General features: G+C 39.6%; 1 protein-coding gene and 1 long non-coding RNA gene across 3 annotated transcripts; both read right to left on the minus strand.

Annotated features, from left to right (window-relative positions):
- Positions 1 to 618: 618 nt before the first annotated feature.
- LOC127916500 (uncharacterized) lies at positions 619 to 3,336 on the minus strand. Of its 2 annotated transcripts, XR_008095050.1 has the most exons (6): positions 2,659 to 3,336; positions 2,164 to 2,603; positions 1,872 to 2,091; positions 1,762 to 1,816; positions 1,377 to 1,651; positions 619 to 1,217 (listed from the first exon to the last, which is right to left on the minus strand). It is a non-coding gene; the product is annotated as an uncharacterized LOC127916500 (long non-coding RNA). The 2 variants fall into 2 exon arrangements; XR_008095051.1 differs by lacking the exon at positions 1,762 to 1,816.
- An 11,989-nt stretch (positions 3,337 to 15,325) lies between these two features.
- lbx1a (ladybird homeobox 1a) lies at positions 15,326 to 17,289 on the minus strand. The gene is made up of 2 exons (XM_035765230.1): positions 16,617 to 17,289; positions 15,326 to 15,927 (listed from the first exon to the last, which is right to left on the minus strand). Exons 1-2 carry the CDS (start codon positions 16,930 to 16,932, stop codon positions 15,443 to 15,445), a joined length of 801 nt encoding a protein of 266 aa, XP_035621123.1. The 5' UTR covers positions 16,933 to 17,289; the 3' UTR covers positions 15,326 to 15,442.
- Between the last annotated feature and the right edge of the window lie 5,256 nt (positions 17,290 to 22,545).

A 22,545-nucleotide genomic window follows, 5' to 3' on the forward strand; every position in this document is an offset into this window, starting at 1 on the left:
AGAGCATGGAGATGCGAGAATGAATTATACAACAAGCAAATGATCATGCTGTTTGTACAGTGCCTGTATTCACACCCCTTGACTTTTACCACAATTTGTTACGTTACAGCCTTGTCCTAAAATGTATTAAATAAAAAACAATCCTCAGCAATCTACACACAAGTATTCAGAACCTTTGCTGTGACACTAGAAAAGTCTCTTCCTAGAGCTGGCCGCCTGCAAAACTGAGTAATGGGGGAGAAGGGTCTTGGTCAGAGAGCTGACCAGAGTTCCTCTGTGGAGATGGGAGAAGCTTCCAGAAGGACAACCATCTCTGCAGCACTCCACCGATCAGGCCTTTATGGAAGAGTGACCAGTCAGAAGCCACTCCTCAGTAAAAGGCACATGACAGACCGCTTGGAGATGGTTCAAATAGAAACTCTTGTTTGCAACTGTTGGACTAATGATTCCACCCTAGATCAGCTAGATGCAGGCAGGAGAGTGTACAAGGCGGTATTGAATGTGTCACTTGTCTGTCACCTTGATTACTACATTTTTTTTTATCTTGACCTAGGTTGTAGCAACCTTGCTATTGTTATGGGAAAATGTTGATGATCAAATAGTAGCCTAAACCTATCGATGTTACATTGAGCTGGGTGAATGGAATATGAATGACAGTAGCCTAAACCTATCGATGTTACATTGAGCTGGGTGAATGGAATATGAATGACAGTAGCCTAAACCTATCGATGTTACATTGAGCTGGGTGAATGGAATATGAATGACAGTAGCCTAAACCTATCGATGTTACATTGAGCTGGGTGAATGGAATATGAATGACAGTAGCCTAAACCTATCGATGTTACATTGAGCTGGGTGAATGGAATATGAATGACAGTAGCCTAAACCTATCGATGTTACATTGAGCTGGGTGAATGGAATATGAATGACAGTAGCCTAAACCTATCGATGTTACATTGAGCTGGGTGAATGGAATATGAATGACAGTAGCCTAAACCTATCGATGTTACATTGAGCTGGGTGAATGGAATATGAATGACAGTAGCCTAAACCTATCGATGTTACATTGAGCTGGGTGAATGGAATATGAATGACAGTAGCCTAAACCTATCGATGTTACATTGAGCTGGGTGAATGGAATATGAATGACAGTAGCCTAAACCTATCGATGTTACATTGAGCTGGGTGAATGGAATATGAATGACAGTAGCCTAAACCTATCGATGTTACATTGATGGGTGAATGGAATATGAATGACAGTAGCCTAAACCTGCTGGATGTTACATTGAGCTGGGTGAAATATGAATGACAGTAGCCTAAACCTATCATGTTACATTGAGCTGGGTGAATGGAATATGAATGACAGTAGCCTAAACCTATCGATGTTACATTGAGCTGGGTGAATGGAATATGAATGACAGTAGCCTAAACCTATCGATGTTACATTGAGCTGGGTGAATGGAATATGAATGACAGTAGCCTAAACCTATCGATGTTACATTGAGCTGGGTGAATGGAATATGAATGACAGTAGCCTAAACCTATCGATGTTACATTGAGCTGGGTGAATGGAATATGAATGACAGTAGCCTAAACCTATCGATGTTACATTGAGCTGGGTGAATGGAATATGAATGACAGTAGCCTAAACCTATGGATGTTACATTGAGCTGGGTGAATGGAATATGAATGACAGTAGCCTAAACCTATGGATGTTACATTGAGCTGGGTGAATGGAATATGAATGACAGTAGCCTAAACCTATCGATGTTACATTGAGCTGGGTGAATGGAATATGAATGACAGTAGCCTAAACCTATCGATGTTACATTGAGCTGGGTGAATGGAATATGAATGACAGTAGCCTGAACCTATCGATGTTACATTGAGCTGGGTGAATGGAATATGAATGACAGTAGCCTAAACCTATCGATGTTACATTGAGCTGGGTGAATGGAATATGAATGACAGTAGCCTAAACCTATCGATGTTACATTGAGCTGGGTGAATGGAATATGAATGACAGTAGCCTAAACCTATCGATGTTACATTGAGCTGGGTGAATGGAATATGAATGACAGTAGCCTAAACCTATCGATGTTACATTGAGCTGGGTGAATGGAATATGAATGACAGTAAACCTATCCTTGAGCTGGGTGAAACCTATCGATGTTACATTGAGCTGGGTGAATGGAATATGAATGACAGTAGCCTAAACCTATCGATGTTACATTGAGCTGGGTGAATGGAATATGAATGACAGTAGCCTAAACCTATCGATGTTACATTGAGCTGGGTGAATGGAATATGAATGACAGTAGCCTAAACCTATCGATGTTACATTGAGCTGGGTGAATGGAATATGAATGACAGTAGCCTAAACCTATCGATGTTACATTGAGCTGGGTGAATGGAATATGAATGACAGTAGCCTAAACCTATCGATGTTACATTGAGCTGGGTGAATGGAATATGAATGACAGTAGCCTAAACCTATCGATGTTACATTGAGCTGGGTGAATGGAATATGAATGACAGTAGCCTAAACCTATCGATGTTACATTGAGCTGGGTGAATGGAATATGAATGACAGTAGCCTAAACCTATGGATGTTACATTGAGCTGGGTGAATGGAATATGAATGACAGTAGCCTAAACCTATCGATGTTACATTGAGCTGGGTGAATGGAATATGAATGACAGTAGCCTAAACCTATCGATGTTACATTGAGCTGGGTGAATGGAATATGAATGACAGTAGCCTAAACCTATCGATGTTACATTGAGCTGGGTGAATGGAATATGAATGACAGTAGCCTAAACCTATCGATGTTACATTGAGCTGGGTGAATGGAATATGAATGACAGTCATCCAATGTACTGCTGTAATAGAAATATGGCCATACTCAGAATCAAAATGTGTCCCCCCTCATCTTAAACGGCACAGACCACCACTGTCCTGTATGCATTGTACAGCGTTGCCTATGGATCTTGGGCCCATGAAATGTTCACAACTGAAGATTATACACAAATATTAGTGTCGTAGCTCTTATTGCAGGACTTTTACTGTGGGAAATCACATCACCATTCAGCCTATTGTGTGTCATGTGCATGTTGAACATTAATATTGCAACGTACAGCTTTACCTATGGATCTTTGTTACAGGAAATGGGATATCAGCCCAGAACATAACTGTGAAGAAATTACACAAATATTGGCATCGTAACTCTTATTGCAGGACTTTGACACCACTGTGAAATTAGCCATATTGCAGGACTTTGAGTGTAGGAAGTCACCTCACCAGCCAGTTTATTGAGCGTATTGGACATTCATATTGCAATGTACAGCCTTGCCTATGGATCTTGGGTCCATGAAGGGGGTATCAGCCTACTCAGTGACACCCACAGAATACAACTGTACAGATCCTCTCAAGCTCTGTCAGGTTAGATGGGGAGCATTGCTGCACAGCTATTTTCAGGTCTCTCCAGAGATGTTAGATCGGGTTCAAGTCCGTGCTCTGGCTGGGTCACTCAACGACATTAAGAGACTTGTCCTGAAGCCACTCCTGTGTTGTCTTGGCTGTGTGCTTAGGGTCGTTGTCCTGTTGGAAGGTGAACCTTTGCCCCAGTCTGAAGTCCTGAGCGGTCTGGAGCAGGTTTTCATCAAGGATCTCTCTGTACTTTGCACCGTTCATCTTTTCCATGATCCTAACTAGTCTCCCAGTCCCTACTGCTGAAAAACTTCCCCACAGCATGATGTTGCGGCCACCATGCTTCACCGTAGGGATGGTGCCAGGATTCCTCCAGACATGACGCTTGGCATTCAGGCCAGCATTCAGGCCACAGAGTTCAATCTTGGATTCATCAGACCAGAGAATCTTGTTTCTTATGGTCTGAGAGTCTTTAGATACCTTTTGGCAAACTCCAATGCTGGAGAAATGTTTTGGTACCCTTCCCCAGATCTCAGCCTCGACACAATCCTGTCTCGGAGCTCCACGGACAATTCCTTCAACCTCATGGCTTGGTTTTTGCTCGGACATGCACTGTCAACTGTCGGACCTTATTGCGCACAAGTGTATTTTTAAAGTTTTTGTCAAATTGTGTTGTTTCCCTGCCTGTTTATTGATGTATGCATTTGTGAGCTAAAGTTGGCAAGAAAATAACCTCCACATTTTACTACAAATAGGCTGTGTTGTTTTCATATAACCCTAAGTAGGGGGTTTGTGCACATTTACATGAGTGTTTCATTAGCTAGTTAGCTAAGTTACTGACTGACTAAGCTAATTATTATTCATGTTTTTGTTGCATTTCAGGTGGAGTGGCATTGCTAACAGGCCAGCATGCTGACAGGGCAGGGCCCATATTCACAAAGAATCTCAGATTTGAAGTATTGATTTTAGGATCAATTTTGCCTTCACACTGAGTACAATTACATTGACACGGTGGAGGTTATCCTAGATCAATATGACTACTCTGAGACGCTTTGTGAATATGGCCCTGGAAGAAAGCTGTTGCCCAATACTTTGCCACAGGTCCCTAGGGCAGGGGTAGGCAACCCTGTTCCAGGAGTGCCGCAGATACTGCAGGATTTTGTTCCAACCAGGCACCACACTAGGGGTGCGTATCAGTTCGCTTGAATGTTTGCTACGTTACGGAGCAGTTTGTACTGAACGCCACATTTTCCCAAAAAGTTCAGACTTTGTGATACGTTTACTCTGTTCGGAGGGTGTGCCGGGTGTGGCTTGAAGCAATGACTGATGTATTTAAAGGGCAGAGTCGCATTTTCAACCCACAACCCAACCCATCCATGTTTTTCAACTGATTGTTCAGTAAAGCCCTGTTTCTGTTCAATTGAAGGTTCTATTATGTTGTTGTGTATCGTGACTAACTTGAGCTAATTGATCAATTGCCTAAATTCAACACACATGGTCTTCCAGGTTGATTAAATCAAAAACATGAAGTGCCTGCTGCACTCAAAGACTAGGGTCGCCTACCCCTGCCCTAGAGGTATTAGTCAATGCTTATGACCTGAATATTGAATGTGAACTTCCATATATCAAAGACACTAACATAAGAGTTGAATTCTTCAGCAACATGTGCAGTAAATGCTAACATGACTTTGGTGATGAAAGGTACATAATGCATTTAATGCCATCTCCCCATCAGGCCACTGCATGCTGTGATATGGGTCTAAATAGTGACACATCTTCAAGCTGCCTGACTGAAGACTGTGTTCTTCAGTGGTACCGGAAGCAAGGGCCTAACCTGGGAGTACAGCAACAGTCTCTGTCTCACAGCCATTCTGTCGACATGTATAGTACCAGTCAAAAGTTTGGACACACCTACTCATTGCAAGGTTTTTCTTTATTTTAAATATTTTTTACATTGTAGAATAATATTGAAGTCATCAAAACTATGAAATAACACATATAGAATCATGTAACCAAAAAACTGTTAAACAAATCAAAATATATTTTATATTTGAGATTCTTCAAATTACCCACATTTTGCCTTGATGACAGCTTTGCACACTCTTGGCATTCTCTCAATCAGCTTCATGAGGTAGTCACCTGGAATGCATTTCAAATAAGCGATGTGCCTTATTAAAAGTTACTTTTTGGAATTTCTTTCCTTTTTAATGCGTTTGAGCCAATCAGTTGTGTTGTGTTAAGGTAGACCACGTCCAAATTATGACAAGAACAGCTCAAATAAGCAAAGAGAAATGAGTCAATCATTACTTTAAGACATGAAGATCAGTCAACTTGGAAAAATTCAAGAACTTTGAAAGTTTCATCAAGTGCAGTCGTAAAAACCATCAAGCGCTATGATGAAACTGGCTCTCATGAGGACCGCCACAAGAAAGGAAGACCCAGAGTTACCTCTGCTGCAGAGGATAAGTTAGTTAGTTACCAGCCTCAGAAATTGCAGCCCAAATAAATGCTTCACAGAGTTCAAGTAAGTCACATGTTCATCTCAACTGTTCAGGCGAGACTGCGTGAATCAGGCCTTTATGGTCGAATTGCTGCAAAGAAACCACTACTAAAGGACACCAATAATACGAAGAGACTTGCTTGGGCCAAGAAACACAAGCAATGGGCATTAGACAGGTGGAAATCTGTCCTTTGGTCAAAAATGTGTGATTTTTGGTTCTAATCGCCATATCTTTTTGAGACACAGAGTAGGTGAATGGATGAGCTCCGTATGTGTGGTTCCCACCGTGAAGCATGGAGGAGGTGTAATCGTGTGGGGGTGCTTTGCTGGTGACACTGTTGGTGATTTATTTAGAATTCAAGACACATCTTAACCTGCTTAACCACTTAACCAGCATCAGATGACCTGGCCTCCACAATCAACTGACCTTAACCCAATTGAGACAGTTTGGGATGAGTTGGACCGCAGAGTGAAGGATAAGCAGCCAACAAGTGCTCAGCATATGTGGGAACTCCTTCAAGACTGTTGGAAAGGCATTCCAGGTGAAGCTGGTTGAAAGAATGCAAAGAGTGTGCAAAGCTTTCATCAAGGCAAAGGGTGGATACTTTGAAGAATCTCAAATATAAAATATATTTTGATATATATATATATATAGTTTTTTTTGGGGGGGGTTACTACATGATTCCATATATGTTATTTAATAGTTTGGGTATCTTCACTATTATTCTAAATATTAAAAATAAAGAAAAACCCTTGAATGAGTAGGTTTGCCCAAAATTTTGACTGGTACTGTATATAAGCACTCAAATTCATACAACTGGTCTGGACAGAATCATTGACTTATTTTCACTTTTTCTACTTGTCCAATTCTTCAATCTTATCTGGGATATATATTTTAGTTGACACACCTGTGTGATGTATATGATATACATTAATAAACATTCATTCACCCTGGACATGCATTTAATTTAGACCTTTTGAATCACAAGCTCCAAGTGTTGTCTTTGTGTTTAAGTTACCACAGAAGTTAGTCAAAGTTAGTGTGAAGACCTACATGACAAACATTCTATGAAAGTTATTGTTTTGTAATCTAACTATACAATTTAAATGAGTTTATAAAAACGTTATTGCATTTAGTCATCCAAAAAAACGTGGCCTTTGAAAGCCTTGATAGCTGTCTCCTTCCTCTGGGAACTGTCAGCATATAGCTGACAACAGGGTGGCTGGTTTTTTATGTGTTCCATGGCCCAGCAGACTCACCTGGGGATGGACACATGTTAGCTTTGATAAATGTCTGGAAGACTTTTACAGGGAGGAGAGAGCATGAGTTTTGGCATGAGTACAGTAAATCCAATCCAGCTAGTGGCCCTGGATAATATGCTACAATATGTTGTCACACAGGCAGACTGCCATGATGAAGCAGGTTTACATTGTGAAATCAAGTATACTATTGTGATTGTCGCTTACTTGTCTGTGCTCTGGAGAGATTGCATGTAGTTGGTCAGAAGGCTCTGTAGGTCCCAGGACCATTCTGTCTCTAGCACCTGGAGAGAGACAGATAGCATTCGTGAGTGCTAGAAAGAGAGAGGGCCCTCACCCCTGACCTCCTACTGGCCCAGGGCCTCCTCCCTAGTATCATGCAATGTAAAGGAAAATAATCATATGACTTACGGACACAGAGTGCTCCATGTTCTTGCTGGTAGCAAGCCTCCACCTGGATGCAGAGAAATATCCTAATTTGTAGTATGGTATCTCCCCCAGGCTCCAAGAAATCAAATGACAAACCTTCAGAGATTAACAAAAGAAAATGGTACCTGTATTTACTGTAGGATTCATGTATGAGTTTGTCTACTTTTACATTCATGTCTTTAAAATGGCAACAATAGATCTGAAAGTATACATGCCATTTTGTGATAACAGCTATGTATCACAACCGTCCATGATTGGGGGAGTCCCATAGGAAGGTGCACAATTGGCTCAGCGTCGTCCGGGTTGGGGTTTGCCCGGGATTGGCCGCAATTGTAAATAAGAATATGTTCTTACGTTCTTATCTGACTTGCCTAGATAAATAAAGGTTCAATTAAAAATAACAAATAATGAAAACATGTACATTTATTGCTTGCTAAGATACTATTTATATTACGGCACCACGTCTCATTTCACAAACAATTGCTAAGGTGAACAGCAAATTCCACTATTGTGGCTAGCCTCACATAGGTGACTTATTCCATCATGACAACATGCGCCTCCTTATTTTACGGTAGTTAGCTAGCTGCTAGTGTAGATGCCTGTGATTGTTGAGACCTAATTTTGCAAACAATCTGCTTCAAAGATGGATGATGTCAAGAATTAGCCAAGGTATCTAACTAAATGACAACCCTATTAATTAGGTATCCACTCGATTACATAATAAATGATCAAGCTAGCGTGTGCTAGCGAACATGCATTGCTTCTGACACCTGCCAGGAACCTGACAGATATGTAGTTACCATACCTAGCTAGATAATATTGGTTTATGATAACTGCCGTTTTGTTCATTATCTAGCTAGCTAGCTCAGTGTAAAACTGAGAGTCTGCCTGTAAAACATAGCTAGCCACATCAATTTGAGCAGTTGTAGATCAGCTAGCTTGATGATCAGTAACATTAGCTTACTATGTTTTTCTAGCCAACTGGACATTCCCCTTGCCCATCCCGGTCAATCTTTTTGCTTACTCCCGCCTCTTGGCCTTCTTCTAGGTTCAAAACTATATGGCTGTAGTCCGGTGCCTTATTGTCAAAAGCGACCCACTCTCAACACAGCCACCTGGTGCAGGCAGGCAGTCAATGGCTCAGTGTTCCAAAACTGTTTCTACATCGAGCAAGGACAATGTTCCATTTGTTGTTTTTGTGTGTTTTTATGGTGTGCGTGTGGCACAGCAGCATATAATAGTTGATCTCCTATTTCAATAACAATGTGACATCTCAAATTGAAACATAGCTATATATATATATTTTTTTTTTTATCTTTATTTTACTAGGCAAGTCAGTTAAGAACAAATTCTTATTTTCAATGACGGCCTAGGAACAGTGGGTTAACTGCCTGTTCAGGGACAGAACAACAGCTTTTGTACCTTGTCAGCTCGGGGATTTGAACTTACAACCTTTCGGTTACTAGTCCAATGCTCTAACCACTAGGCTACCCTGCCGCCCCAATACCTAGCCACACATTATTATTTTGGGGGTGCTAATGTGAAACATGGCCTTTAAACTTTGAACACCTTTCTGTTGTACTGAACGTAGCCCAGGCAAATGCAATCGAGCAACGCGTCGTGGCATTGATCAACAAATGGTGTGTTAGATACCACCCACAGACCTTTGCTTGACACCCCCTCATTGTCATATTGGAGGAAGAAATACAGAAATAAGAAATAATATAAATGAATTAAAGTGGGATTAAATATTTAAATAATGATTTACCTATCTGTGTGTGCATTCATTCATCCATGTATGTATTTATCTATTTATGTGTGCATTTATTCATTTCATTCTAATTTCGGCAGCGGTGGTCCGCCATAGATCTGTTCTATGTGCACTATTTCTATACTTCCCGTTCTTAAGTTTCATTTTTGCATCGTTTAATTTCGGTTTTGCACACCAGCTTTAGGCGAGCAATTTGAATTTGGACAACCAGGAAATGGGAGAGCGATTTCTGCATATTGTACCTTTAATACACACGTGTACATGTGTGAAATAGGACAAATATAAGCACCCACCAAATTATTATTACACATACACGCTCCCAGATACACTTACTAGCACAAATTTGGTGCACATTGGGTTACCAAGCAGGCCACAGCTCTCATATGTCTGAGTCAAAACAAAGAACTCAATATTGGAAATATAATTTAATGTGCGTTCATACATAATGATCTATCCTGATTCAATAACTTATACTCTTGTTTGTGAAGATGAGCAGGGGAGTGTATTAAATCGACATCACCGTTGGTTCTATAATTAATGCACATTTGGCAGTGATATAGCTGCAATTTGGCCTCCTAACATAGCTAATGACTTTGTGTCTTGATGAACAGAGCTTTTCCCACATCTCTGCTGTTTCTGTGGAACTGAAGTCAATAACAAACCAATGTTGTTATGACTCTAATAACCCATCTCCTTACAGTAAGGAGTTTGGTTGATCTGCAGTCTGCACACGAGGAGACGTGATGTAAAGCCAGCTTTTGGATCGCCTGCCTGCATGTGAACTGTCTGACAATACTAAATTGATTTAGACAGATTTGCTTAAATGTCTTCTGAATCCAAAATCCTAGAGTAAACTGCCAACAGCAGCTGTGCTGGAGGAGCCATTCCAATGCATGTGGGGTAGAGACATTTGCCAGTGAGCAGAGTTTTGTTTATAAGCCTCTACTAAAAATAATAGACGGATCTGAAAAGGTGTAATGAATATTGTTTTAAAGGTTTATTCATGACATGCTAGGTTTTGTCCGTAAGGTAAGAGTGCTTTCTTTTGATTATGTACTATGTGGACAATGCAAGCAAGCTGGGGAGTAAGTATACTGTTGATTTGCCTGTAGTTGAGGCTCTTTGTTAAGTGATGTAGGTCTATGTGGCCTGTTTTTTTCCCCATTTTCAACTCAGTTTGCTGCACTGGAGGCTATTTTACCAATTTTCCTGGAGCCTATATTTCTAACATTTTTTTATTTTCTTTGTAATCTTTCATTTCAATTGTATTTCCCTAACGTGCACACTAAATACAGTAGAGATCTTAAATGTAGACTTTTCTTTCATTCCATTACAAAGTTGAAAACAGAAGTTTGGCCTATAGCTAGTTATTTCTAGCTATAGAGGCTACTTACGTTAGTGGTAACAAATGGTCTACACACACACACACACACACAGACACACACACACACACACAGACACACACACACGCGCACACAAAGTCTCTTTCCCCTCTTAAATCCTGGGCACTCTGACAGCACACATTAAGATCTGCCTTCTCAGCATGAACACATCATAAAAGTGGACAGGCAATTTCTGTTTTCACCAAATAGCCACGCGAGCTCGTTCTGCATCTCTGATTTTAATACACTCGACAAGCGGCTTAGCAGCGCTAAGGGAGAGTGAGCCGAGCCCGAGGGAGAGAAAGAGAGAGATCAGAGGGAGCGATTTTTGTGATATATGCCCCAATGCCCCTAAATCCATTTCTCCGTTTGAATTATCAACTAGAATTTGATTAATATGCAAATTCATGGCGAAAAGGCTCGTATAACTCTCTCAGTGGATAGTAATTAATCTCCGGTTAAAGTAATTTAATACATATATTCAGTTTTGTCAGCGACATGGTTAGTTCAATAGCCCGTAAAATTGAAGTTTGAAGTGTTAAGGGCCTCTATAGGAACGTTATAACTAAAACTTTCAAATGTACCCTCTTTAGTGATCAATCAAGCTTCCCCCCAGGTTAATCAAGCTCATTTCTCACAGCAGATCATAATATAGGGTGACACGCCATTGAGCCAAGAATCGACGATGTTTTTCTTCTTTCTTTCTTTCTTTCTTTCTTTATAATGTTATCCACTTGATCCTACACTGATGAAAAGCTATTTCAACCACTGAAAGGATTTTTGTCCAGAATTTATTGAAAAGCAAGAATGTAGATTATTTCCATTATCCACGAGGCCTACGATTATCCAAATTATGATTTGAATGTAAACGAAATATGTTCACAATTACGTACCTCAATAAAAAAGGAAACATATAAATAAAATAAAAAAGACCACTGCTATCAGCGAAAGTGACATCTGTCCGCGTGATGGGCTGCGTGAATTAAAAAAGGAGACTGGCTAAAAAGCTAAAGGAAAAAAGAAAATGGGCTTTGTTAGCCCCACATAACTGTGGGCACATTTCAAAGATTATTTCAAATCAAATGACAAATGAGAGAGAGAGAGAGAGAGAGAGAGAGAGAGAGAGAGAGAGAGAGAGAGAGAGAGAGAGAGAGAGAGAGAGAGAGAGAGAGAGAGAGAGAGAGAGAGAGAGAGAGAGAGGGGGAGGGGGAGTAAGGTGAGGAGGTGATGTAGTGGGGAGGAGAGTGTCGCAGACCCTATTGTTTCAGCAGAGACTCGTGCGTCAAACTTCAATTTTCCGGCCGATTGAACTAGTGATTTTTTTCTCTCTCCTGAGCTGAAATACATTTACAATTTCTGGATTAATTACCATATTGAAGTATTGGGGATTGTGCTTATCTTCGCCACAACACCTCATAAAATAGGAACTGAGACCAGCACTGGAATAGCACACTTTGTACTGTACTGGTCACTATTTGGCCCTGTATTAAAGACATCCACATAAGAAACCACGAGGAGGCAAGATATCTCAAGTTGGCCTACACTCAGAAAAAAGGGTTCTGGATAGAACCAAAAGGGTTCTATGCTTGCTTCATAAATGGCACCACTTAAGGTTCTATATAGAATCGAAATTGGTTCTATATAGGAATATGGAACCCAAGGGTTCTATAAGGAAACCAATTTTGGTTCAGTGAAGTAGAACCCCTGGGGTTCTGATCAAAGAACCCTACAAAAGGGGTGCCATATATGAAGCAAGCAATATAACCCTTTTTGGTTCTATCCAGACCCTTTTTTTCTAAGTGTAGGCTTCTCTACAAAAACGGGTGACGCGTCACTGTTCTAGGATATGCATGGCACGTCAAAATGCAGAAAAATAAGTCCCATAAACAAATCCTCCACCTCTTATACCTACCTCTGCCAATCAAAAGTGAAATGTTGCTCTATTAAATTAAATAGAGCTGCATACAATATTAATAACGTAAAGAAATTAACTTTGTCCACACAGCTTCCACCATAATGTATGCCTGCAATGGTTCATTCACAAAAATAGCATATTCATCAATTAATTTTTTAACAAATGTATTAATAATAAAAAAAAATTGTGTAACTTGGTATTAATACAATAATCTGACATTTACATTAACAAACGCAGGGCTTTAGCAGTTTAAATCAGCATCCTTGTTGGGACAAAGTACCATGTGCGCGAGTCATAGGCTTGCAGTCTCGAGCCTTTTCTGCCAGAGGGATATCATCTTGAGCAGAGAACATTTTTACAGGGAAGGCGGCCTGCTTTCATTTCCATACTTTACAACCAATACTTATTGCAAAAGGAACAAATGAGGGAGCTTATTAACACAGCCCAATTAATGTCAACAATAGTAATTTAATAATAAAAAACAATTATAATATAATTATTATAATATTCTCAAAAAGTGTGGTTATGTGGTTGTCATGTGGCGTTGCTACCATACTGTGTTGTCATGTGTTACTGCAGTGCTATGTTGTTGTCTCTCTTTATGTAGTGTTGTGGTGTCTCTCTTGTGATGATGTGTGTTTTGTCCTATATTTTTATTTTTAATCCCAGCCCCCGTCCTCGCAGGGGGCCTTTTGCCTTTTGGTAGGCCGTCATTGTAAATAAGAATTTGTTCTGGTTTGCCTAGTTAAATAAAGGTTAAATTAAAAAAAGAAAACTACTAACAACAATATAAACCGTAGCAATAATAATTATAATAACAATAATAATAATAATAACACTATTGTTGTCATTCTTACTGTTATTATTATAGGTTATTATTATTATGCCTATAATATAATATGGTAATGTGAATGTGGCTTGATTTACAATATATTTGAATTAAACTAGGCCTAATTGAAAACAATACATTTATAGTACTATATTATAGTAGCCTAGATAGTATTTTAGAGTAAAATTTGTTGAAGAATTATCTTCAATGCTCAATCTTCCAAGTCGAGTTTTACATTAGTGCGTTTGTAAAAAGTATCTAACTCCATAATAAATTATTAACATCTTGGGGTCATATTATTGCGCTCTCAACTTCATTAAAAGTGCCATAGACAAAGGAAAAAAGGAGGTAGCTAACAGAAGAACACAAAACGATAAATCAAAGCCCTCCCACCAATCGCACAAATGTCACCGTTTAAACATTAAGAGACTCCGCTATACTTAGCATGAAAAACACCCAGGCCACAAGATGAAATGCTGAAAGATCTATCGTGCAAAAAGCCAAACATATTATTTCTAGTCCCACACACAAACACAAAGCACAGACCAGCCCCTCTCCAGAATAAGATACTTCAATTGTGATGCATAGACTTGTTTAAAACGAGTCAAAAAAGCATCGACAGTGACAGCAATGAGCACAGATGCCCTCAGTAGCAGAGGGGCTATGTATGCATTACTGCCTTTGTAACAAAAATTAAGCTAACGGAGGGTTAAATCAATCCATCAAATTGACTGGAAATTGTGAGGAAAATTCAGAAACCATATGGCCTCCAAACGTTTGTGTCTTTTTCTGTGTGTTGGGTCACGCTTGTCTCCGTATTGCGCGCGGCTGGAGTCCGCCCATGCTCCATTGTGGCTGTCACACAGGGGAGCAGTGCTCATTTGTTCGCCGGTTTCACGCTTCTATGCCGAGAGTGAGCGAAAAACGCACAAACAGCATGGAGAAGCTGGCCCAGAACTCGACGTTTTTGTGCCTTCTTTTATGGCCTCGCTCTGTCCTCCAGATTGGCGTTTCTCACAAATTCTATTTGAGGAAATGAAAACACACGTCGCCGGGTCAGAAGGCAGGTTTTCAATGTGTTCAATGTGCTTTCAATGTGAAAGAGAAACTATACTTTGGCTTGAAGTGCAGCAATTTGATATTATGTAAAAACACAAATAAAACATAAAATATATAATTATAATAGGCCTGTAGAATGCCGATTGCAAAAAAATATGGAATTAAGGTCCCAAAATAATTTAATGTCTAGCTAGCTATGTTTCAATAAATGCTACTAAAATAAGTGGTCTATGAGGAATAGTGAGAAACGAAATGTTTTATTTTGAAATACATTACACTTTATACATTATGTTTAAAATGGTGTGCTGGCATTGAAAGGCACTTACAGGTTTGCAAACCATTATAAATATATTAAAATGTGACTGATATTACAAGCAACCGGATGGAATATGATTTATCTTTGATTATTATCTTAGAAAATGTCTTCCCAACTGTTTAAATATGTAGGTTTTACGATATAGTTATAACACCGAGCATATGATGTGTGTTTTTCAATCTGAATGCCTCTTGTGTAACATTCAAACCAACAGTCGTTTAAATTACAATTAAGTTAAACAAAATAAAACATGCATTGAAATGATTCATAGGTTGAGTTATTAGCTAGTGGTATTAACTCATACCGGGGAGATTGTGTGTGTGTGTGTGTGTGGGCAGATCATTTGTGGATAAAATACATATTGCTATTCTTTAAACTATTCCACGTTGGTTAAATGAATGGATGAATACAATAACTGTCTGCATCTGTTGTTGCATATAAGACACAGTCCATGCGATGCTAAGTGTTCTTCATAAAAGCCTCATGATGTGGTGCATAAATGGCACTTCAAACTTTAGTCGTGGTAAGAGGGAGATACAATGGTAAAATCCTCAGTCATCCACGTCAATCTCCTCATCCTCGGAGCAGCCCTTGCTGCTAGTATGGTCTGTATATGGCGACGAAGGGGAGGACAATAAAAGTTTGTTCGAGGCGTTGCGCTCATGGTTCGATAACGAGGGTGACTCAGATCTGTTAGGGCCCAGCGCCCCGTTAGCTGCGCATTTCTCCAGTTCGGCTAGTTTGGCCATCTTCTCAAACGACACGGTTCCCACGGCTTTGGCCGACTCCACGTCCGCCTTCATCTCCTCCAGGTCGCGTTTGAGCTTGGCGCGCCGGTTTTGGAACCAGGTGATGACCTGCGCGTTGGTGAGGCCGAGCTGCTGTGCTATCTGGTCGCGGTCAGCTGGACTCAGGTACTTCTGGTAAAGGAAGCGCTTTTCCAACTCGTAGATCTGGTGGTTGGTGAAGGCGGTGCGAGACTTCCGGCGCTTTTTGGGGTTATTCCGCGAACCGAATAGTGTCGTGCCGTCTCGGCCTGTGAGAGGATATATAGAGGATAGGGATGTTATCCTATAGGCATTTGGTGAATCACCAGGCATAATATCGCTCCAAGAAACCTTAGGGAAATAACTGCTAAAACAATAAGAGACCTATGCATGTATTTCTCCACTAAAACCACCACCACCAACAACAACAACACCAATACTGTCAATAGTCGAAACGTATGGTAATAACAGACGATAATAATCAGGTGATACAATAGGCCTAATAAAAATAATAATCTTAAACGAAATATTAAATTAGTTTGCCTTATTATGTGGAGTATTATTTTGCTCCATGTTTATGCATAGGCTAATTATTCGGTTTTTTTCATGGTGGAACTAGTCACATTTAATCTATTTTGTTCACATAAGAATAACCAATTCGATACACATATTTTGCAAAAATCCAGGATATATATTTTTCTAAGTTTCCTCTCAGTTTTAAGCTCTTTGGCAAGGCTCATTGTGCAAAAACATGTACCGTGCTTTTATTCAATACTCAAATGCTGAAAGAAATATGTGTGTGACCAGACCCACTGCAGGCATACATACACACAACTGACATTCATTTATTTTTCCTTAGTTTAATTTGTAGTAGACCATAAGCTGAATTACACTAGGCTACACAGTCTGCACATAATAACTAAATCGAGCAATTAAAGATCTGACTGTCCAGACTTACCCTCCGCCGCTTGAAGAACACTGACTTCGAGCCCTTTGAAGGTTTTGCTGGCGAGCTCCTCCAGAGCGCAGAGCGGGGAGGTTTGGGTGAAAAGGGCCCGGCTGGACAGGCTATGCCCTGAAGAGGACAGCTTCTCGCTGGAGGAGAGCAGGTGCGCCGTCCCGCAGCTAGAATAACTTCTCTTTACCGAGGGCTTGTTCAGGATGTCCTCTATACTGAATGGCGTCAGGGGCTTGTTGGAGTTGGCCGGCGGCGGAAGCTGGTCCAGCGCATTGCGTCTCCGGTCCTCCATAACCGTGGGATCTTTGGAGGTCATAGTAGTTTATCAGGTGACACTTCGGAGATTTGTTTATGCTCTGGTTATACTTCAAAATAAGTATGCCTAAATGAAAAGTTGTGGGAAATGTGGAGAATGGAAATCCGATCACAGGTGCTTCTGCAACCGCATGTTGGTCGCTTTGCCGCAGGGTAGGGAGACTTTGAGTCCAGTTAAAGTCCCACTTCTCCTGTCTACTGTTACGGGGTGACGCACGAGCCACAACATGAAACCATCCGGTGGACAGTGATTCCCAAAAAGCAGCCGCAATTGACCACCACTAACAAGTTATTGTAGATTGGAAGGTAATCAATTATGGACACTGACACACATGCACACACTCTCTCCCTCACTCTTTCTCCCCCCACTTTCTCTCTCTTTGTCACTCCTTGACTATGATGCGGTCCAGTGTAGGATTTAGCGTGAGCGAAGCAGCGGTAATTAGAGGGCATGGCCGGGGGAGGAGTCGAATTAGATTACTTAATGCTGTCACACTTTCGACTAATCAGCACTTCGTCGAAGTACATATTATCCTTTTCTGTAGAATAGCCTATTTGGTTACCACGTAATGTAGCCTACGCATGAACAAAATATGTTGAACTATGTTCAGATCGAATGACCTTTTCTAAAATGCAGGATAATTTGCTTACAGTTACAATAGGCTAATGTATATATATATATATAAAACACATTATTTTTTTACTTGTAGCATCATTTTCAATATAGGAAGGAGACACGTGCACTGGCTATGTCTGTGCGTAAAAGTTGGTCTAGTGTAGGTATACCCTATGTTTTATAACGGTGTGCTTTTGTGAAGGCAGGCAGTATATCAGGTTAATAATACTTCCGGGCAGAGAGACAACATCATCCCCTTTAGCCTTGCCAAATCCTCTGCACTATAACTTACGCACAAAGGGCCATCCTCCATAGCGCAATGGGAGATATTTCATCTCCTCACTGCCTTGCTGCAATGGTGTACAAATATGGTGTACAAATATGAAGTGTCAGTTTAACCATCCAGCATGAATTCACATTTAGACTATAGGCTGCTACACACTAAAAACAAATAAATGGTAGTGCTAAGTAATGATTATTTGTCTTGTAACCATAGCGGATCCATTTTTGGTATTATATGGAACCTTTCTTTGAAGTCTATATAAAGAACCCTAAAAAATGTCCTTTCTTAATCTCAAAGGTTCTTTGTAGAACCATACAGGGTTTAATAGACATATTATTTTGTTAAAATTCCATAGGTTCTTTATTATTGTGTTTATTAAGTTGAATCAGGAGTGCTAGCTCTGGGTCCCTGAGGAGAGAATTGAGAACTACTGACTTAGTCAACGGATCTCAATTGATACAAGGCCATACTTGAGTCTTTCACAAGACACGTCACTAGCCATAGTCATACATAACATGTAATAGCATAACACAACAGAACCCTTGTTTGAACTACAAAGAACCATCGAATTTGTAAGTCGCTCTGGATAAGAGCGTCTGCTAAATGACTTAAATGTAAATGTGAAGGGCTCAAAGGGTTCTTTGGGTCAGTATGGTTCCACATAGAACCATCACCCTTCCCAAAGAACCCTTGAGGAACTCTCATTTTGTTTGGTGTGTAGGCCAAAATCATTAGTTGATGTAGGCTTACTGAAATAAGTGTATGGCTATGCTATATCTTTAGTAAACGTTTTTACGTTGGCTACATGTTTTAAGCCAGATCAATGAAGCCCAGCTGTAATCAAGGTTATCTATAACGTATTCCAGCAAGTTGTGAATAGTATCCTGCTGTGATACAGGCATCTAGACCAGGGCCTCGATTCACAGTTGTGATGTAACTTAAGCATTATGATGATCATACCAGGTGGGACGTTATTTATGAGCTAACTTTTCAAGAGTTTTCCCCAAACATTCGGTTTTATTTTATTTAACCTTTATTTTGTCAGGGATTCATACTGATACCAAGGTGTCTTTTACAGATGAGCTCTGAATTACAGAAATGACAGAAAATACACACATCAAAATATAAATGCTAAATGCTAATAACAGAAAGAAAAACACGGTCATAAAAAAACACATTTATCAGTAAGAAGAACCTCAATCAGCCTTCTGAATTGCCCTAGAGGCACCAAACGTCCAATTTAGGAATATTTAGAAGATTGTTCCACAAATAAAGTGCAAGAAAACTAAAAGCTGATTTACCTAACTCATTTACAAAGTTAGCCATCCCTGAGACCTGTTGTGGTACGTCTAAAGTTAAGTAATGATTGGTACAGTGGGAGTTTTTTCGTCAAAGAGCTTTAATACATGAAAACATAGCAATGTATCAACCTATGTGACATCAAAGAGGGGCAAAAGAAGTTCGGGTAGAGAATGCAGTGATGAGTATTAAAACTGTCCCTTGCAGTGCGCTATGATAAACACCATCTAACGTCTTTAATGAAGTGTCAGCTGCGTTCATATAGATGATGTCGCCATAGTTTAGGACCGATAGGAACATCGACTGAATAATCTGAGGCAGGACATATTTCTATAGAATAAGCCCATTGTTATTCTCAGTTTCTTAATTCCTAAATAACTAATCATTATGCTTTTAAAATACAGATTTTCATCTATCCAGATGCCCAGATATTCGTAAGCAGAGACAGGATCAAAGTACATCGAGTGACTGCAGAAGGTATTCACAACGATCTACTTTTTCCAAATGTTGTTGTCTTACAGCCTGAATTTAAAATGGATCAAATTTAGATTTTTTTGTCACTGACCTACACACAATGAAAATGCCCCTTAATGTAAAGTCACAGAACACGTTGCATGGACTCACTCTGTGAGCAATAACAGTGTTTAACATGATTTTTGAATGACCTTATCTCTGTACCCCACCCATACAATTATATGTAAGGTCTCTCAGTCGAGCAGTGAATTTCAAACACAGATTCAACCACAAAGACAAGGGAGGTTTTAAAATGCCTCGCAAAGAAGGGCACCTATTGGTAAATGGGCTTAAAGATAAAAAGCATACACTGAATATCCCTTTGATCATGGTGAAGTTATTAATTACACTTTGGATGGTGTATCAATACACCCAGTCACAACAAAGATACAGGCGCTCGGAGTCCTTCCTAACTCAGTTGCCAGAGAGGATGAAAACCACTCGGGGATTTCACCATGAGGCCAACGGTGACTTTAAATCAGCTACAGGGTTTAATGGCTGTGATAGGAGAAAACTGAGGATGGATGAACAACATCATAGTTACTCCACAACACTAACCTAATTGACAGAGTGAAAAGAAGAAATAGAATAAAAATATTCCAAAATATGCATGTTGTTTGCAATAAGGCACTAAAGTAAAATGCAAAAAAATGTGGAAAATAAATTAACTTTATGTCTTGAATACAAAGTACTTTTGGGGGAAAATCCAACACAACACATCACTGAGTACCACTCTTATTTTCATATTTTCAAGTATGGTGGTGGCTAAATCATGTTATGAGTATGCTTGTCATTGACAAGGACTAGGGATTTGTTTATGACACCAGGTGGGTGCAATTATTTATCAGGTCAAACAGAAAACCATCAGTCTTCGAAAATCGTAGGGTAAGAGTTGAATACTCCTGTCCTAGAAGAAAATCTGGTTCAGTCTGCTTTCCAACAGACACGGAGACACAAATGTATCCTTTCAGCAAGACCATAACCTAAAACACATGGCCAAATATATACTGGCGTTGCTTATCAATACGATATTGAATGTTCCTGAGTGTCCTAGTTACAGCTTTGACTTAAATCGACTTGAAAATGTATGGCGAGACTTGAAAATGATCAACAACCGACTTGACAGAGCTTAATTAAATACTTTTCAAAAGAATAATGTGCAAATATTGTATAATATAGGTGTGCGAAGCTCTAGGAGAATTACCCAGAAAACTCACAGCTGTAATCACTGCCAACAGTGATTCTGTATTGACTTTGAACATTTATCTAATCAAGATATATAAGTTTTTTACTTTTCTATTTGATGTGTTACAAATTTTTCTTCCACTTTTACATTACAGAGCATTTTGTGTAGATCGTTTACAAAAAAATACAATGAAATCCATTTCAATCCCACTTTGTAACACAACAAAATATGGAAAAAGTCAAGGGGTGTGAATACTTTCTGAAGGCACTGTATGTTTAAATCATCAGAGTTCTTTTTATGCACTCTAGAGAACAACATATACTTAGTTTTACCTGCATTCAAAACGAATTGCATGTAAATAAAGTTTTTATGTAATGCAATGAAGGCAGACTGTAGTTCAGATAGAGCCTGGTCAACAATAGTCTGCAATACCATACGCAACAGTATCATCGGTATATAAGTGCAGGTTACAATTTTTAACAACGAGTCAATATTGTTAATATAAACAGTAAAAAGTATAGGACCCAAAATTGATCCTTGTGGGATACCTTTCATTTTGTCCAGAAAACCTGATTAAACATCATCAGTAGATAGATACACATTGAGTTCTATCTGTCAAGTCATTTTTAAACCAGTTAAATGCAGCCTGGTCTCGGCCAATTGAGGAAAGCCTCTGAATTAGCAGTGAGTGATCAACAGTATCAAAGCCTTTCACAGATCAATGAAGAGGGCAGCACAATGTTGCCTTTAATCCATACAGTTAACCACTTAATTTATAACTAGGGATGCAGCAGAGATAATGCTATGACGGTCTAAAACCGGACTGATGAAAACTTTTTAGAAAACATTTCAAAGATAAGAAAGATCTTAGATAAGATATTGTCAAGGATTCTAATATTTTAGCTAGGCAAGAAAGTTGAGTAATAGGGCGATAAAAATGTAGGTCATAAGGGTCACCACTTTTGTGAAGGGGGAGTGCATCATATGATCAAAAGAAAGGGAGCGCTGCTCTCAGATCAGCTTTCTCCATTAAAGTATTTTTTGCCAAACATTATAATTACTTCACAATACTGACGAAAGATCGGCTCCTGGAAAGATATACCGCCTACTGCTGCAAATATTGTTGCTGCTTATTCTAATGCTTACCCAATAAAAGTGCATTAAATCATTGATTTGTCACATCATTGAGCACATGTTAGGCTACACATCATGAATTATATTGAGACAAATAACAGACAGTAGCTTACAAGTAGCAAAATAGAACTCAATTGATTGAACATTAAATATACCCTATTTTAATATGATTCGAATAGGCCTATAGCCTACTGTTAATATTTTAATGCAGTTATCACGGTTTTCATTTGAAGCGTTTGTATACGTCGCTTGTTTCTGTCAATTCCAAAGACATTGGCAACTTTGTTTTTGTAGTCAAATTTGTTCTGAAGTTATCGGCGGTCACAGAGAAACAATGTGATTCTATGTTTAGCGGAGATCTTCTGTGTATAAAACGACACGGTAGGGCAAAAAATTATCTAACGTCGCACTTTGCTGTTCTACGAGCGGTCCGAGGCAGGCGTTAGAATACGAGTGTTTTCAAGTGCAACGTTAATAAGAATGGTTTTGGGAAACAGCTCGGAGATTTAACGATGCTCCTACTAAGGTTTTAATGATGAACTTAGCCTTAAGCTGTTCTACGAGCGGTCTGAGGCAGGCTGCT

This window comes from Oncorhynchus keta, chromosome 36 (assembly GCF_023373465.1).
Source record: "Oncorhynchus keta strain PuntledgeMale-10-30-2019 chromosome 36, Oket_V2, whole genome shotgun sequence".
NCBI classification, from domain to species: Eukaryota; Metazoa; Chordata; class Actinopteri; order Salmoniformes; family Salmonidae; genus Oncorhynchus; species Oncorhynchus keta.